This window comes from Plasmodium sp. gorilla clade G2, assembly GCF_900097015.1.
Source record: "Plasmodium sp. gorilla clade G2 genome assembly, chromosome: 5".
Classification (NCBI taxonomy): Eukaryota; Apicomplexa; class Aconoidasida; order Haemosporida; family Plasmodiidae; genus Plasmodium; species Plasmodium adleri (nom. inval.).
Window position 1 is genome coordinate 700,001 of NC_041697.1, and position 21,084 is coordinate 721,084.

The window sequence follows — 21,084 nt, forward strand, 5'->3', positions numbered from 1 at the left end:
TATATCTTTTATATTTTATTTCATTTTAGCTGTTTATAAAAATTTATCAAAATTTTATATAATAAAAAATAAAGTGGAGACTTGAACAAATAATATATAACTTATTTCCTTTTTTCTTTTTTCCCTCCCCCCTTTCTCTTTTCTGTTTCTTCTTTATTTTAATTTTTTTTTTTTTTTTTGTATTATTAATATACAATGAATTTAAATATATGTATTAAAAGAGAAAAATGTGAGAAATTACAAATTATAAATTACATAGGACAGTAATATAAATAAAAATTAAGAGAATAATATTTATGAGGTGTGCCAATTGTGTAAATAAATAAATATACATATATATATATTTATATAATTGTTTATATATAATATATTCATGTGTACATATATTTCGAACATATATTTTTTCTCTATAAATTAAGGAGAAACGTCAAAATTCATATTTTCTTTTTCCTATTAAAAAAAAAAAAAGAAAAAAAAAAAAAGAAAAAAAAGATATCTTCACAATTTAGGCTTATATAAACCTTCCAACGAAAAAAATAATAAATTTCAATTCCTTTATTTTTTTTGTTTATAAATTATAGTTCATTGTTCTCATATACCTTTAAATATTTTATCTATAAAATAAAAAACATTACAGCATTTCAATAGATGCATATATATATATATATATACATACACATTTTAATTAATCCATTTTATTATACTTATAAAAATTATAATATTGTTGTAAAAATGTATTTTATGACGACATAATGTTTTCCTTTCTTCCATATATATTATATATAAAGGAAAAAGGGAAAGATTACTAATCTTAATGTAATCCACAAAAAAAATCTATGTATATAAATATTTTGGTCGGTTCATATGTTAGTATTAAAAAAATATTGTAATATTATAAATATAATGAAAATTGCCTATCAACACATAAATGGAAACTATGAGAAATATATGTAAACAAATATATATATATATATATATATATATATATATATATATATATGTATATTTGTATTTTTTTTTATTTTTTTTATTTTTTTTTTTATATGTTCCTATTTATGCTAAAGAAATGTTACAATAATTTTTTGTTCTATTTTTATTTTATAATAAATAATAAAAAAATATGATCATATCAAAAATTAATATGAATATGTATTGTATTATTTATAAAAATGTATTTATTTTCAAGTGTATATATTTACATTTTTATATGTATAAACAATTGCTGACTTTTTTATTTTATTTTATTTTTTTTCAGTTGTAAGCATATTTTGTTTTATAAATTTTTTATTTTTTATATATTTGAAGGTTTAAAGAATATGTAAAAGTTGTATATATATATATATATATATATATATATATATTTTTAAACTTATTATACCTTTCAAAAAAAAAAAAAATGAATAAAAATTATTCAGTTGGTCATAAGTGTGTATTAAACCAACAAGTGGCAAGCTATTTACATTTTGATAATTATATTATAAATAAGAAAGTAAATAAATACTTTACTTTTTATTTACCTAGAGTTGTTATTTCGAGTTCATCAAAAAGTAGTGTATATGTAAGGAAAAAAGTTAATGTAGTTTTATTTTATAAAAAAGAAGAATATGGCAAGTCAACACACTTATATAAAAGATATTTTTGTTCCCGCAATATTTTTAAAAAGATACAAAATAATTCTTTTGATATGAATAAGAATATGGAAGAAATACATGTTAAAGAAAAAATAGATAGTCTTAGAAATATATATTTTATAAAAGACGATATGAAGAAATATATAAAAAATGATCTTACTTGTAGAAACAATGATCACGTTAATGATAAAATGACGAGACAATTATGTGATAATCTTAAAAATAAAATGTATCAAATAAATAAGCCTCATTTTATGAATCATAGTAAAGACTTATATAATAATAATTATAGTATTCATTATAATAATAACAATTTAAATCTAAACAATATTTGTAGTAACATAAATAATGTAGAGACCTTATTATTATGTGAGGAAAAAGAAAAAACATATAATTTTAATAATGATTTTATTGCAAATGATAGAATGTCTAAAAAAGATATTATTATAGATGACACAATTAGTAAAGAAAAATATAAAAAAAATAAAATAAATTTATTTTATAAAGTTATATTATTATATTTAAATAATTATCTGGAATTGTCAAAACATAAATTAACATTATGGGTTACTTTAAGTAGTTCCTTTGGTTATTTTATGTTAGGTGGTTCTTCATTTATTGATATAAGTGGATTATTAGTAGGAGTATATTTATGTAGTAGTAGTGCAAATACATTTAATCAGATTATTGAAAGAAATATAGATAAATTGATGAAGCGAACACAAAAAAGACCCTTAGCAATTAATAATCCAAGTATATCAGTTAAACATGCTGAAATATTTGCATTCATATCAGCATTAAATGGTAGTCTCATCTTATATTTTTTTAATAATCCTTTAACTTCTTTTCTAGGAATTTTTAATATTTTCTTATATACATGTATATATACACCATTAAAACGTAAAACACCATATAATACACATGTAGGATCAATTGTAGGATCCATACCAACATTAATGGGATGTTCAGCTATTGAACAGAATTTATTTTTTCCAGAGCCTTGGATTTTATTTATTACACAATTTTTATGGCAATTTCCACATTTTTATTCACTTGCATATTTATATAAAGATGATTATATAAAAGGGAATTACAAAATGTTTCCTCTTCAAGATAAAAATGGTTTATATACAGCCAAATTATGTAAACCTTATTTAATAACTTTATCATCTCTTCCATTTATTTTCTTTTTTTGTGGATATACATCTTATATGTATATATTAACATCCATATTACCCAATCTTTTTATTTTCTACAAATTCCAAAAAATTATTCAAAAACCATCAAGAACAAACATACGTTCTTTTTTTAAACACTCCCTTTGGCACATCATATTATTATTAGCCTTAACAACATATCACACGCAAATACCAGACAAAAATAAAAATAAACAGAACATACAAAAAATAAATATAAATTTAAATCAAGAACTTAACGACCCTGTGCATGCACATAAAGACAGCAACACAGAATATAGTATAACAAAATTTAAAAAAAAACTTATGAAATATTGTATAGTATTTTCTTAATCAAATAGGAACATATGTGCATATCAACATGTACTAATACATACATACATATATATATATATATATATTATTAATTTATTATTCATTATTTTTATAACTCTTATTTGTTATTCCTTATTATTTAATTTTTTCGTTTGCAACTCTTTTTCTTATTTCTTAAAAATTTTTTTTTTTTTTTTTTTTTTTTTTTTTTGTGTATTAGCTAGTAAAAAGATAATCTAACATTTGGCTTAACATACAAATGTATAATTAATAATATTATATATACTTTTAAATATTTGTTTTTTTTCTTTTTTTAAATTTCTTTTACAATAAGACTGTTAGAAAAAAGTCATTTTATAATATTTTATATATATATATATATATAAAGAAAAAGAAAAAAAAAAATTAAGAAAAAAAAAAAAAATGAAGTGAAATATAAAATAAAATATATACATATAATATACATACATACATATAAATATATATCAGGGTATAGAATATGTATATATTAAATATTCATATAAATAATAATAAACCTATAAAAATTGTCAACATTAAATAAGCACATTTTGTTATTTTATCATTTTATTATTTTATTTTTAATTCATCAGAAGTATATGATAAAATAATAAAATAATATTTTTAATGCGTTTATTTTTTCTTGGCTCCAGATACTTTGGTTTTTTCGGTACCACGAACCTATTAAAAAAAAAAAAAAAAAAAAAAAAAAAATGAAAAGAAATGAGATAAAATGAAATACAATAAAATATTTGAAATAAGGATAGGGATGAGGTTATTTGTATGTAAGACGTAAATGAAGAAGTATATATAAATAAATAAATATATATATATATATATATATATATATATATGTTCACAATACATTTTTCTTAGGATGAGAAAAGTATTATGTTCATATTTATATTTCATAATATATAGCTATTTATACAAATAAAAAACAAACGAAATGTAAAAGTGTTAAAAATTAAAACATACATATTGTATATATATATATATATATATGTGATGCTGTCCCTTTATTTATATAAATATGTATAAAAATTATAAAATAGTTTACCTTTTTTCTTCTATTTTTCAATTCCTTTGCTGCTCTTCTTCCAGCTTTGGTTGTTTTCTCTATCAATCCTTCTCTAACAAGTCTGTATTTTTTTTCAAATTTTTTAACAGCATCAACATTTTTATAAATTAATCCGAATCCTTTAGTTCTTCCTCCACCGAATAATGTTTTAAATCCAAATAAAACTATAGTGTTTACATTATTTAATTTATACATTTTAGCTAATCTTTCTTTTACTTCTTTTTTTGCTACAGATCCTTTATTTGGATGTAAAATTTCTAAGGCAAATTGTTTCCTACGTAATAAAGGATTACTCATATATTTTTTTACTCGAATTGTAAACTGATCTGCCATGATTTCTTATATTTTTTTTGTTATTTATTTTTTAGTTGTTTAATTATAAATAATATCTTAAAAAAAAATATATATTTATATATATATTTTAATTATATATTTATATTTATTATTTTTTTTTTTTTTTCCTTATAAAAATATATAAAATTATATTTTTAAAGAAATGGTAATAATACTTATGTCGAATATTTTTGTATTTGAAGAAAAAAGTTCTTATTTTAAATAAAATTTATATCTTCAAGAAAAAAAAAATAATAAAATAAAACAAGAACTTATTTTTTATAAATATATATAAAAGAATCTCCTCCTATACAATGATGAATTGTATTTTTTTTTTTTTTCCTTTTTAAATTATTTTATCTGTTAATTATATATATTATATAATATATATATATATATATATTATATTTATATAATATAAAAGAAAAAGGTAAAATAATGATGAAATATATACATTATATATAAATAAGTATTTAAGGTTAAACTATTTTATAATATTATTTATTAGGGCAATATAATATATATAATATATGTATAATATATTTATTATAAAATTAAGCATATATAATATATAACTATATATATATATATATTTTATTATATATGCAATTATTTTATTTCTACTCTTCAAATTATTTTAAGGTTATTATATATAATAAATAAAAGCATATATACATAAATTGTTCAATCAAATTGTATACTCATATTTATTATTTCATTTTATTTTATTTTCCTTTTTTTATTTATTATTATTTTTTTATATATGTAAAAAATATATTATTATTCTATATAATTTTTTTATTTTTTACCTTAATAAAATAAGTTATATAATAATAATATTTATTATAAGTATATATTATTATATATATATATGAAGTGATTAAGGTGTATTAATATATATATATATATATATATTATATAGAAAGGGTTATTTTATATATAATAATATAATATATAGTAAAAGGAATATTTTTGGCTTATTTCATAAATTAATAAATTAAGTAATATTATATATATATATTATTATTTTTTATATACAAAAAATATAAATTTTTTATATTGATAAAAATTGAGTGAGTTTTTTTAATTTTTTTTTTAATTTAAACCTTTCTATTTAATTTTAAAAATATATGAAGAGGAAATAGGAAAAAAAAAAAAAAAAATAAATAAATAAATAATAATATAATAAATAAGTCCTTAAATAAGTTAAAGGTTTATTCTGTTGTTACATATATATATTCGGTATTATATTCGCTATAAAATGTATATCATATATAAATTATTATTGAGTAATACATACTATTGAGGTACATGTAAAATTTAGTTACACGTATCTTTGAGAATAAGGAAAAAAAAAAAAAAAAAAAAAGAAAAAAAAAAAAACAAACAAATTAACAAATAAATATTAGTATATGTCTCATATTTTTTAATAGAGTTGTAATTTTGGTTGTGTTGTTTTCTACACTTAATAATAATCCCAAATAAAACTCAATTAAATGAATAGAAAATATATTGAATTATTAAAAAAAAAATTATAGAAAAAAGTTTTAAAAACAAGAAATTTTTTTAAATATAATATTTAAAAATGTAATTGTATATATATATATATATATACATAATTAAAAAAAAAAAAAAAAAAAACAGAAAAAAAAAAAAAGAAAAAGAAAAACACATAAACAAAATAACAATAAATACAATGAATTTTTTTTATAATAAATGAATTTCTTTTTTTTTTCATTTATTATATTCATCATTTTATTTTATTTTACTATTTTATTTATATATATAAATATATATATGTATGTATTACATATATTTAATTACGAAAAAAAAAAAAAAAAAGAAGGATTAAATGAAAATGAATAAATAAATAAATAAATAAATAAATACATAATAAATAGAAATAATGAAAAATAAAAAAAAAAAATGCTACAAAATGAATAAAAAAATGATCATTAAAATTTATAATATTATCAAAATAATGAATTAATATGTATGAATATATAAAAAAAAAAAAAAAAAAAACACATACACACACATACATAAATACATACCTATATATATATATATATATATATATATATATATATATATATGTGCATATCAGGATATATTAAAAAAGTAAAAATTTTGCTTTTTCTCTATATTTAACACTAATCACTGTGTTGTATTATATATTTCATGTTATTTCTAATGGTAATATATATATATATATATATACAATTATATTTGGCACAATGTAGTTATTTAATTTTATATCTAACTTCCTATTGGAACCTTCTCTGGAAGTAATATATATATAATGTATATATAAAATATTTATTATATATAATATTTTTGTTTATTCAATTACTTTAAAAATAAATAATATACTTTAAATAATAAAAAAAAAAAATACTTCAAAACATTTTGAACTCAAATTTTGCTATTAATGGTAAATGGTCAGATGGTCTTATAGGACTTGGTAAAGCACAATTGGATAGTTGATATATTTGTGCTTCTTGTATTAATTGATTTTCATCTGCTACATTTACAGTTGATATAATATTAAGATTTTCATCATTATAAAATATATAATCTAAACATCCAATAAAATTACTTGTATAATTAGTAAATAAAGGTTCATATAACTCTAAATTATTATATTCTTGAGGATTTAATTTTTGTGATAATAATTTGGATATAGCATATGCTGATTTTAGATTTAAATTATGACCTAATTTTAAATCTGTTAATAAATTATATTTATCTGAATTAAAATCTTCATGTGTTCTACTGCATGTTTTTTTATAAATTAATTGATAGACAGCACTTGAAGGAGTACTATTAAAATCTCCACAAATTATTAAACTAGGTATTGTTTCATATTTCTTAATAAAATTTATTTTCAAATATTCTATTACTTTAACTAATATTTGAGTTTGCCATATTTTTACATAATTAGCTTCAGGATTTGCAACAATATGTGTATTAGCAACTATAAGTAATTTCTTATTTTTTTTATCTTCTGATTTATCATATATTTTAGAATATTGTTGAGTACATTCTAACAATATAACTAATGCTACATTATCTTTTAATAATCTCTTAACTAACGAAGGATTTTTTTGAATTTCTTTTGGTAAGGTTAAAACAGAAGCTTCTTTTATTAATTTACTAAATTCTAATGCATATGTTTCAACAAATTTTAATTTCTTCTTATTATAAAATATTGCACATCCATCTATAGTATATTTCCCTCCTCTTCTTTTACCTGAAGGGGAGGTAAAGATTTCTTTCGTTTTTTGTTTGTAAACACCTTCATATCCGAATTGTCCAAGCGACGGCTTGAAGAAGTCCAAAAAGTGTTCATTTTGAATTTCCTGCAATGAAAAAATGTAGTAATAAATTTATAGTTACAAAAATGAAGCATAAATATAAACATATAAATATATAAATATAAATATATATATATATATATATATATATATATATATATATATATATATATACATATAAATATATATACATATACATATATATATATTGACATATACATATTATACATCCAGATGTTACAATATCATTTTCTCTTATAATATTTGTTACCTGCAAACATACTATATCCGGACTATTATTTAATATCTCCTGAATTATTTTTGTTTTTCTATAGGACCATGCTAACATATAAGGATCACAATGAGGAAACGCCTCTATGGTTCCATATATTTCTGCTAACACATTCCATGTCATAATAGTAAATTGATTTTGTGGATTAGTATGATTATAATTTTTAAAAGATGTTATATTATAATTCGGAAAAACAGTTATATTGGGTATACAACAACCTGTTATTATTTTATGATATATATTTGGATCTTTTATACTATTCCATACTTTATCATCTAAAACGTATATTTTCTTTTTCTTTTTTTTATTATTCATTTTGTCATCTTTTTTTTTTTTTTTTTTCTTTGCTTTAACTAAAAAATTATTTTCTTGTACGGGTAAAATACTATTTGTCTTATGATCATTCATATGAGTATCATTCATATAATTATTTTGATTAATACTTAATGATGATATATTAGGGTATTTATTATTTAACATATTCTTATAACCAATTTTGTTATTATCTACATTTATTAAGGGATTCGTTAATATCATTTTTGTATTCATTGTTCTTGTGTCATTAGTAGTACTTTGAATATTTATTCCATCTAACATATTGTTTGTATATGGAGTAGTAAGCAGATTGTTTGAACTAGTATTTAAATCTTTATTCGATTCTATACTTATATCATTATATATTTTTTGTTGAGATGATGGAACATTCATATTGTTGATATAATTCATTTGATTATTTATATATATATGATTATTATCTATTGGATAACTAAAATTATTTATATATTTATCATTTGTGTTTCCTACATTATTTGATGTTCCCAAAGAGGCTGAATGATTATTATTCATAATACTTCCATTTATATTATTAATATTATTATTATTATTGTTGTGGGTATTATCTATTTTTCCTTGTGTTGTATTCATATATGTCATTTCATAATTGTTCATCCTTTTATCAACAAGCTTGGTAATATTATTCGTACTGTATTTGTAACTGTTATGAGAATAATCAAGATTATTTTCATGAAAATATATGGTTCCTCCTTCACAGTTTTTTATATCCACTGATTGGGAATGACTATTCAGGTTATTATTATTCACACTATTTATATTATTCACACTATTTATATTATTCAAATTATTTGCTTTATTATTCATACCGATAGTTACAGCATTATATGTATTATTTATGGCCATATAATCCGTTTCGCCATTTTGAACCTGCAGACATGCAACATTATTATTATTATTAATATTATTATTATTAATATTATTATTATTATTATTATTATTATTATTGTCCATATCATACAAGTTATAAAAATTTGTTGTTGAATTGCTCATATGGGTCATGTTCATATTATTCACATTATGAGTTCCAATATTATTATTATTACTGTTGTTATTATTTTTGAATAGATATATATTTTTATAATTATTAAAATCTACAGATTCATTAAAACTACTTAAAAGAATTTGATTATTCATTAAGTTAATTTCATTTTGTTGAACATCTGAATATTTGACATATGACATTTTATTTTGATTAATTTGTGAAGCATCATCTTCTTCAGATGAAGTTTCATATTCACTAGTATCATTTAATTCATTTTGTTCTTGATCAAAGGGAGTTATATTTGAATCACTTATATTTCCAGATGAGACGCTATTTTTATCAAGTATCATAGTTTCTAACATAATTTGATGTCCAATATCTTTTTGACAAGGAATATAATTTCTTTCATTATTTATAATTTCCCATTTTTCTTTATTTGGCTCATTCAATAATCCTGATTGTATCAAAGAATTATAATGTTTTTCATCAAATTCGATATTCTTTTCATAATTATCCCAATCAAAAGGTGAACAAGGTACACCATATGTATGCAAATTAGGATGTGATGGAATATTAATAGATCCATTACTTTTATAATATTTATGTAGATGATCAAAACCTTTCATAAAACATTCATAGGAACAAAAACATCTAAATGTTACAGTACATTGTAAACATGCAATTTTTTGTGGATGAAAAAAACATACTGTTCTAGGTGGTCCTCTACTCCATCTATAGAAAATATTTACTGTTTTACCTATAGGATTATTTTCATTATCTTCATCATCATCATATAAATGTCCATATTGATCTTTTATAATAACAACTGGATGTAATTCACAACTTTCTACTGGTGTTATTGGTTCTTTATTTTTTGTTGGTCCCCATATAAGTTCACATCTTATAATTTCGGCTAAATATTTATTTTTATTTCTTCTCTTTTCTAATAATTCATTCATTTTATTGTTACAACTGTTATTTAGTTTTATATTTTTAATGTCATCTTTCTTCTCACATTTGTTTGTGGATGTGTATAAAGAATTTTTATTTAATTGAATTTTTTCTATTACACCAGTGGATGTTATTGAATTGTTTTTCTCATTTAATGTTTTATCAACATTATTATTATCATTTTGATTATTATTATTATTATTATTATTATTATCATTATTATTATTATTGTCATTATCTAATTTCTTCTTAATAATTATCTTTTTAGTAGTATCTTCCTTGTTGCTTTCTTCTTGTTTGTTTTCTAACCCTTCACTTTTTAATTTATTATCACCATCTTCTATATGCTGTGTATTTTTTATTGTGCTGTTAGAATTATTATTTTGGGAGTCTTTTTCACTTATCATTTTTTTATTATTTGAGGTTTTTTTTTTATTTTTTTCGAGTATTAATAAATTTTTATCATTCTTATTTAGATCAATGTTATTTAAAAGATTTTTATGTGTAACATTAGTTTGTTTATCATCACTATTATTACTATTATTATTATTATTATTATTATTACTATTATTATTCGTAGTAGTATTACCCCCCTTTTGATCATTATCAATTTTGGTGTCACCCTTTTGTATATTAATATTACATTCATTATTATTATCATTATTATTATTATTATTTGTGAAATATGTATTGGTGTCGTTAAAATTATTATATACAACATTAACAGGCATATTGTTATCCATATATCCATATGAATATACATCTACATTCTCATTAAGCATATCCTTATTCATATTAGATATTTTATCATTACGCATAATATTGTTTGTATCATATATTAAAGTATTATTCATATAATGAGAATTACATAAGGAATTAGAATGTGTATGAGTAGTACTATCCATAATATTATGTAAATTTTCTTTTGATATGCTATTTTGAATATTCATATTATTATTGGTTTTATTATTTTGTCCTATATTATTATTTTCACTAGGTATATTATTAACATTCATATTATTGTTGTTCAATATATTATTATAATTTCTATTCAATATATAATTTTCATCGTTAGCACCCATGGTATTTATACTATTCGTAATATTGACATTATTAGAATTAAGACTATTATTATTAGTTACTTTATTATTATTCAATATATTTTTATTTATATTATAATTATAAGAACAGATATTCCCATAAGGATTATAGAAATCATTCTTTTGATCATTTGTTACAGATACATTAGAAACATTTTCGACATATGGATTACACACAAATTTTTTATACATATGATTGTTATAATTAAAAAGATTATTATTAACACTATTGTTTTCCTGATTATTTTCTATATCATCATTTATATTTTTATTATCATCATTATAATTAAAATAAGGATTATGTATCCTATTATTATTATTATTATTATCATTTGTTACGTGTTTATTCATACTTTTATATTGTTCTAAATTATTAACTATGTCATTGAAATTATAATCTTTCAAAAGTTTTAGGTTATTTATATTTTTATTAAAATTACTATTATTTACAACAAATTTGTTATTTGTTTTCAATATTTCATTTTTCAATATTTCATTTTTCAATATTTCGTTTTTCAATATTTCATTTTTCAATTCGTCTTTATAATTCTTTTGATCATCATGCATATCACATGTAAAGATGCTATTATCATAATTATAAGGAACATTATTATTATAATAATTAATATTATTATTATTATTATATATATATGCATTATTGTGAACATAATTATGTTCCATATAATTTTTATTGACAAAATGTTTCATATCATTATTTATAATATTCTTTGTAATATTTTTATTATAATAATTAATATTATTATTGTTGTTGTCCGCCTCTATGGTATTATTATTATATTCACCTTTTTTATCTTGCACATTTTTTTCCTTTAATGAAAGATGATTTTCATTTATATTTTGTTCCGATATATAATTTATATTTTTAATTTCTTTATTTTCACATATGTCATTTTTTTTATTTTGGTTAGTTTTTTTATTTTTTGTTTTTTTTCCTTTCGATGCATTTTTTTCTATTGTAGTAATATTATTTTTATCTTTTTCGTTGTTATCTTTATTATCATTGTTATTTTTATTATCATTGTTATTTTTATTATCATTGTTATTTTTATTATCATTGTTATTTTTATTATCATTGTTATTTTTATTATCGTTGTTATTTTTATTATCTTTTATATTTTTATTATCTTTTATATTTTTATTATCTGTGTTATCTTTATTTTTTTTTTTTCCTTTTTCTTTCTTAGTATCCTTTGCTAATTCTTCATACTGTTCATTAATATCATTTTGATTATTTTTTTGTTCCATACTTAGTTCCTTATCATTAACATCTTTGTATTCGTTATATTTTTCTTTTTGTTTGTTTTTTTTTTTTTTTGAATTTTCTTCGTCTTTTCCCATATTTTGGCTATTTGATATTTCTTTTACTGTTTGTTGATCATCTTTTTTTTCTTCATAATTATTTTCTTCCTCCTCAGCATATTCATCACCTTGGTCTATTTTACATTTTTCTTGTTTTTCTAAATTCTGTTCTATTCTTAGATTTTCTTTTAATAATTTATTCAATTCTATAATATTGCTTTTTCTTATTTTAATATCTTTTGACATGACATTGTTGTTGTTATTTTCTGTTGAGTTTTTATTATTTTTCATATTTTTGTTTTTGTTGTTTTCTTGTGTATCCATTATAGATTCTACATCGACATCACTATTATAATAATATGAAGAATAATCATTATTATTACTAATATGAATATTATTATAATCAGTGTTTTCCATTTCATTTGTATTATTTTTCTTCTTATTTTTATCAGTGATGTTGTCTTGTTCATCCTTAGGTTCTTGCTTCATCTTCACCTTAACCATTTGATTAACTTTCTTTTTTTTATGTCCCATTATTTTAGATTCTGTTTCTATATGATCTGCCTGATCATTTGCATGTAATTCCGAGGAATTTGTGAGAACAGTAGCTCCCCCAATTGAATTAGAACATTTTTTATTCATTATATTGAAATTATTTTCTACATTATTTATAGAATTAAGAAAATAATTATTGTTTACATTTACATTTATATTTACATTTTCTTCCTTAAAATTAAAAGAATTTTTATGTGTTTCTACCACTTTATTATTTTTCTCTACATTTTTTTTATTTTTTTTTTCTTCACATTTATATGTAGTTTCACTATCATTACTTTTATTTTTTTTATAAAACGTAAGGTTAGATTTACCCGTTTGATTATCCATATTATATGAGAAGAAAAGTGAATTTCTTTTTTTATATTTTTATTTTGTGAATACTGGAGGTTGACAGTACTTGGATATATATACATATAAATATATACACATATATATATATACATATATATATACATATATACATATATATATATATATATATATATATATATATTTATATGTGTGTGTGTAGCTAGGGGGTTGCTAATTTTTGTTTTCACCACAAAGTTAAATTATTTTGAATACGATTCATGAGGAATGGTATGATATTATATATGTATATATAAATATAAGTATATATTATATATTACCTTATATGTTTTATATTTTTCATATTTATATTTTCTTATAAGTTACATTTTTTCTCAAGTTACATTTCAGAGGAAAATAAAAAAAAAACTACATTATTATTTATAACATATTTTATTATTTCATAAAATTAAATAGTAATTTTCTCTCTCATATATTATCCCCTGAAGTTTATTAATTTCATTGATAAATAAATAAAAAAAAAAAAAAAAAAAAAAATTAATATATATATATAAATATATATTTATATATATATATATATTATTGAAATATATATGGGATTTACATTTTTCTAAATATATTATATATGTATATATTTTCTTATTTCTTATTTTATTATTTTTTTTTTCGATATTTGAAATAATTGCAAAATTTTTGTGTATACATACAAATGTGTTTTTATAAATAAAAAAATATGTAGGTGTATAAGATTTTATTTTATAAAAATATTCAACGAGAAAGGTTTAGGATGTTATAATATTAAATATTTACAATAATATGTATACATTGTTTATATATAAAATCTCCTTATACAATTAAAAATTATAATATATATATATATATTTAATAGTAAAAGATTAATAAGCACATATATATATAAATATATATATATATAATAATATGTTAATAATATATTATTATATGTTCAGGTATAATATTACATACATTCTATTTATTTTAAAAACAAAATAATTTCACTTTAAAAATATAATAATATCTCTAATAGTTTTAGATATTATCATAATCATATTATATATATATATATATATATATATATATATATAATAAAAAAGTTTCAATAATATATATTATCATAATATATGTATAATATTTTAATTTCATTTATTTTCACCTTGTTTTATTTTTATATACAATATATAAACTCATACGCAAATATATAATATTATACATACATATTATTATATATATATATATATATATATTATATGTATATAATATATATAGTATGAAATTATATAAATTTACCATATTAAGTTCTGCTTATACTTTTTATAAGTAAATATTTATTATAAATGTAATATATATAAATATAAATATATATATATATATATATATATATATATATATATATATATATTTGTGTATGATTATATTTATGATGACACATATATTGTAAATAATATGTTTATTTTATTTTATTGTTTTTTTTTAATTGTGCTTAAGTTTATGTATGTATATAATTATTATATGGATTATGGGGAAAAAAAAAAAAAAAAAAAGAAAGAAACACAACTTTTTACAGAAAAATGGAATATATAAAAGATGATATATAAATATATACATGTATATATATATATATATATATAAGTACACACGTATTAAAACATGAACAAAATATAATATATTATAAAAATCATGTTTGTTTATAAATTTAAATTTATCTATATATAATATGAAATCATAAACAAATATAAACATACATATATTTAAGTTTTTCCACATTAAGAGAGGAAAATAAAATATATATATTATATATATATTTTTTTTATAATGTTGTATAATATATGTATAAATGTATGCATAATGCAAAATCATACGTGTAACATTTTTATAATTAAATTAATCATATAATTTCCACATATTTCTTTATATATATATATATATATATATATATAATGTTTTTATTTTAAAAAAATATATTGTAATATAATTCCTTTCTTATCATAAACGTGAGCATTCTTTATTTGTTCAATGTCGTTATTTAGAAAAAAAAAAAAAAACTTCATTGAATATTAAGTTGTACACAAGGGGAAATGTGAAAAAAAAAAAAAATAAGATTTTTTTGTCATCATAAGGAATATATATATTTTATATATATTTGAAAATAAAAAATATTTCGGGAAGTCTTTTTTAAAGAACAAACAAGAGATAATGTTTGAAAATATATAAATAAATAATTTCATATATATATTTATATGTATAATAATTCCCACATATTAGACAATGTATAATTATGTTTAATAAAATATTTTGTAATATTATAAAAAGAAGAATATATTTTTTAAAAGGTTATTATTATAATTTGTGTCAAGTGTAAAGATTGAAAGATTGACATCAATATTCTCGTTCATATTTTTTTTTTTTTCTTTTTTTTTAGAAAAGGTTATTATAATATATATATATATATTTTTCTCTTTAATGTATAAAATATACTCATACGTACATTATTATTATAAAAAACTTAATAAGATATTTACTAAATTTGTATTATTATTATATATATATATATATATATGTATCTATATATATAATATATTCGTCGTATATATATATTTTTTTCTTGGATATACCTTTTGAATATTTGTTCTGTTAATGAATAAAAATATTTAAATATTTATATTTTTTATATTTATTATAATTCCAAGGGGACAAATATATCATAATTTTTAATGAACATATTATTTGAAATATTTTATTAAAAGAATACAATAATTTTAAATAAATAAATAAATATATATATATATGTATATATATATGTATTAATATATATTTCTTGCCTTTTCCTAAAATATGTATTTTTAATAATTAAAAATAATATATATATAAAAACATTTATTAAGATTTCTATGTATATATATATATATATATATATATATATATATAATATAATAATTTTATAATAGGGAAAATAATAAAATTAAAGGGGAAAAATGTAAAAATTATTATTTGATTATATATTGTTCTCTTTTAAAAAAAAAAAAAAAGAAAATATGAATTTTTAATTTGGTATATCTAATATATATATATATATATATTCATAAATATATATATATTTTACATATCAATATATATTTTCTATTATATGTTATATTTATTAAAAATGATTATCATAATGAAGTAAATAATTTAATAAATCATTTCGAAATGGATCTTTGTATGTTAATCCTTTTTTTTGTTTTTTGTTTTTTATTGTTCTCTATAAATATATAATATATATATATAATATTTATGTTATATGACATGGTGTGTCATGAATAAATTATAGAAGAAAAAAAAAAAAAAAATATATATATATATATATATATATATATAATAAATAATATTAAAGATATAATTATATATATATTGTTATATGTTTAATTTTTGATATTTCCCCTTTTTTTTTAATGTTCAAATGAAGGATGAGCGAATCAAGCGCGTTGAGTACTAGTGTTAAGGACACAAACAAATGTGATTCTTCAAATTATGATAAGGAAGAACTAATTGATATCAATAAGAGTTTTATAAATATAGAAGATGAGAACACAAAAGATATAAAGAACTATATGAACGATAAAACATCCTTTATGAAAAGAATCCAAACATTTAAAGCATGGGTTAGAAAACCAGCACATTTATCTTCTTTGATATTAGCTAGAAATGGATATGTATGTCAAGATGAATTTGTAATAAGATGTGAAATATGTAATTGTAAATATATTTATGAAAAAGATACATATTCAATGTATACCCGCATAAATGATTTATGCTTATTACATTTAGATAATTGTCCATGGAAAAATATTCTTATGGATTTAAGTATTTTTGATTTAGATTATAAATCATTAAGAAAAGAGGAATTACTTAGAGAATATGAAGATAATATAGTATCATTAAGAAATAATTTATTATATGTTCCTTTTATTAATATAAAAAAGGCTTTGAATGATTTAATATATATTTTAAAAAAATATTTAGAAAATAATATGAATAAAAAAAGGTTTAGTATTTTTGATCATTATGTTAAAATTTTCAAAGAACAATATATCGAAATTTTTTTAAATAATAAGAATATTATAGATAAAGGAATTGAGATAATTAGAAATAAATATCCTTTATATGAAAAATATATTGTGGACATAAATTATCTAAATAATTTAAATTTTAATATTAACAACATTACCACTTTTATAAATATTTTATCTGATATATGTTTAGATGATTCTTTTTGTGATGAACAAGATGATATAAATATGTATTTTAAAATTATTCAAAAATTGAAAAACTATCAATATGAAAATATCAATATTTTTAAATTGATGGCATTATTTGGATGGTCATATAAATCCCATGATGAAGAACATGCACAAATACTTCAATGTAAATATTGTTTTAGAGAGATTGATATTGTTCAATATTCCTATTTCTCTTTAAAAGAAAATAAACTTTTTTTACACAAAGACTTATTTGCTTCTCAACAAAAGGATGTGTTACAACATATTTTGAAAAGAAAAAACATTTTATTAGAACAGAGGAGGAAACAAAATGAAAAGGACACTTTGGAATTTACTTCAGAGCATATTATACTTAGTAAAATGTGCGATGATTTGAGGGAGACATATCATAAGTGTATTGAATTAATGAGGGATAATAAAAAGAAGGAACATGAGCAAAATCAAGAAAAGGGAAATAATGACTTAAATAAAGAAGAAAATATGGATAAAAATAATAATATAGAAGAAAATAATAAAAATGAAAAATGTAACCCAAGTGATGTAGCTAGTCAATCTGATTCATGTCAAGAGAATGTCGAATATTCACAAAGTGATGGAATAACAAATAGTGAGTCTAATATTGAAAATTCTCAAAAAGAACAAGAGGGATTTTCTTTTAAATGGAAATTGAAGAATTTATTTTCATCACAAATAGTTCAACAGGGTGTAAAGGATATATATAGTGACAAATTATCTTGTGAAGAGGATAGAGAACATATATTGGAAGATATGAAGGAGATAATATTTTCACATAAAATGGAAAATAATAAAGACCATACTAAAAATAATAATAATAATAGTAATAATAGTAATAATAGTAATGATGGTGATAATAATAATAGTAATAATAGTAATGATGATGATAATAATGTGGAGAATCACTTAAAAGAGTGCATAGGAGAAATGTGTTTAAATATAGGTCCTTATCTAGAAAACCAGAACTATTTTATTAAATCTTTATATGATTATTATGTTTTGTTAACGCCAGAAATATCTAGCACTGACAAAAATGAAACTGATATAAAAAATGCTTTTATCATTAGACCATTTAATGTTGTTGAAAATCATAGAATATATTGTCCATATATAACGGAAGACTTATATTTATTTTCAAAAATAACCAAACTTATTTTTGAATTGTTGATATTAGAATTTGAAAGAAAATATGTATTCAAATAAAAAAAAAAAAAAAAGAAAAGGCATCATAATAAAAATATTTATATTATTATATATATATATATATATATATATATATATATATATATTTTATTTTTAAGTAGTTATATATTTGTTAACGTGTTTTTATATGTTTCATATATTATCTTACAGATGAATCTTATTAAAATTAAAACTTATAAAAATATATACATATATATATATATATATATATATATATTATTAAATATAATAATTTTTTTTTTGTTATAATTATTTTAATAAAAATGTAAGAATTAATAAAGGTATTATTTTATTTGAGAAAACCAATATTAGTGGTACATAATAAAAAAGGTATATATTTATTTATTTTGGTAATAAGAAAATATGTAGCAAATTTTGTTAAATATTTCTTAGTCATTCATATTTACAAGTGGCATTTTTCATTTTTTATAACAAAATGGTTAAGCAATAAATAAATAATGAAAAAAGGAAACTACACAATTTTTAATATAATTAAATAATTTTATTATCAAAATTTTGTAAATACATATATATATATATATATATGTTTAATTTTTATCTTTTTGAATTCCCTTATTTAAACCTTTTTAAATCTTTTTATTATCTCTATATTATTATAAAGGCACATAATTTCTTGGTGTATATATTTTTTTGTAAGTAGACGTAAGGCTTATAAAAAAAAAAAAAATTATAAAAAATATAAAATTTTCTTTGCATAAAGTTGAATAATAAAATATTCATATTTTTTTTTGAAAAAAATATATTTAAAATGTATATAAAAGAAAAAGAAAAAAAAAAAAAAAAAGGGAAAAAAGGTTTCGATTTTTTTCAGGTATAAAAATGAAAGGAAGAAAAATAATATAAATATTACTATATATATATAAATAATATATATTTTTTTATTATGTATTCATATTATTGCATAATATATAAATAATATTATATTTATGTACATATATAATATATATATAAATATATTATATATATATGTATAATATTATATTTGTATAATATATATATATATATTATATATATATTTATATAATATATATATTCTTTTAAAAGGTATACATGCGCATGTATCTTTTTTTCATATGATTATTTTATTATATATGCATTGCTTATAAAAATTATATAAATAATATATAAAATTAATAAAATTTTATAATATTTATAATAATCTTATTATATATTTATTCCTTTTTTTTTTTTTTTTTTTTTTTTTATTAAATAAAATTATTAAAAAAAAAAATATAAGAAAATTATATATATACATTTATTATATATGTTTGTAAATATATTAAAATATATTATAATATTTATAAAAATATTATAAATACAAAAAGAAAAAAAATATATATTATATATATATATATTTTTTTAATAAATTTATTTTTATTATTTTTCTTTCAAATTTCTTTTATAATTTTATTTTAATATTTTATTTTTTCATTTATTTTTTAAAAAATAAGCTTTTATTTAAATGTAAAAAAAGAAAAGAAAAAATTATATACATATATATAAAATAACTATGATATATAAATAAAAAAATATATATTTATATATATATATATTATAAATATAATATATTATTTATTTATTTCCTATATTCAAAATTAAATAAATATATTTATTATTTAACAATTTTGTTAGATATAAATATTTCAAAATATAATTATATATATGAGCCGTTGTTTTTTTAACATAACAAAAAAAAAAAACCAAAAATAGAAGAAAAATAAGAATATAGTAATAACATTATATATATATAATTTTATACTATATAAATATATGAATTAAAAAAACATATATATTCATATTTGTAATTAAAAATA

At 17.7% G+C, this 21,084-nt stretch overlaps 4 protein-coding genes across 4 annotated transcripts; 2 read left to right on the forward strand and 2 right to left on the reverse strand.

The window, feature by feature from the left end:
• Positions 1-1,396: 1,396 nt before the first annotated feature.
• PADL01_0518300 (cytochrome c oxidase assembly protein (heme A: farnesyltransferase), putative) lies at positions 1,397-3,160 on the forward strand (the record flags this gene model as incomplete). Its single annotated transcript, XM_028685550.1, has 1 exon — positions 1,397-3,160. One exon carries the CDS (start codon positions 1,397-1,399, stop codon positions 3,158-3,160), a length of 1,764 nt encoding a protein of 587 aa, XP_028537037.1.
• A 633-nt stretch (positions 3,161-3,793) lies between these two features.
• PADL01_0518400 (40S ribosomal protein S24) lies at positions 3,794-4,574 on the reverse strand (the record flags this gene model as incomplete). The annotated part of the gene is made up of 2 exons (XM_028685551.1): positions 3,794-3,841; positions 4,221-4,574. 2 exons carry the CDS (start codon positions 4,572-4,574, stop codon positions 3,794-3,796), a joined length of 402 nt encoding a protein of 133 aa, XP_028537038.1.
• A 2,399-nt stretch (positions 4,575-6,973) lies between these two features.
• On the reverse strand, positions 6,974-13,861 carry PADL01_0518500 (carbon catabolite repressor protein 4, putative; the record flags this gene model as incomplete). The annotated part of the gene is given in 3 exon segments (XM_028685552.1): positions 6,974-7,936; positions 8,163-13,658; positions 13,676-13,861. The coding sequence occupies 3 exon segments, from the start codon at positions 13,859-13,861 to the stop codon at positions 6,974-6,976; spliced, it is 6,645 nt and encodes a 2,214-aa protein (XP_028537039.1).
• A 3,357-nt stretch (positions 13,862-17,218) lies between these two features.
• PADL01_0518600 (zinc finger protein, putative) lies at positions 17,219-19,249 on the forward strand (the record flags this gene model as incomplete). The annotated part of the gene is made up of 1 exon (XM_028685553.1): positions 17,219-19,249. One exon carries the CDS (start codon positions 17,219-17,221, stop codon positions 19,247-19,249), a length of 2,031 nt encoding a protein of 676 aa, XP_028537040.1.
• Between the last annotated feature and the right edge of the window lie 1,835 nt (positions 19,250-21,084).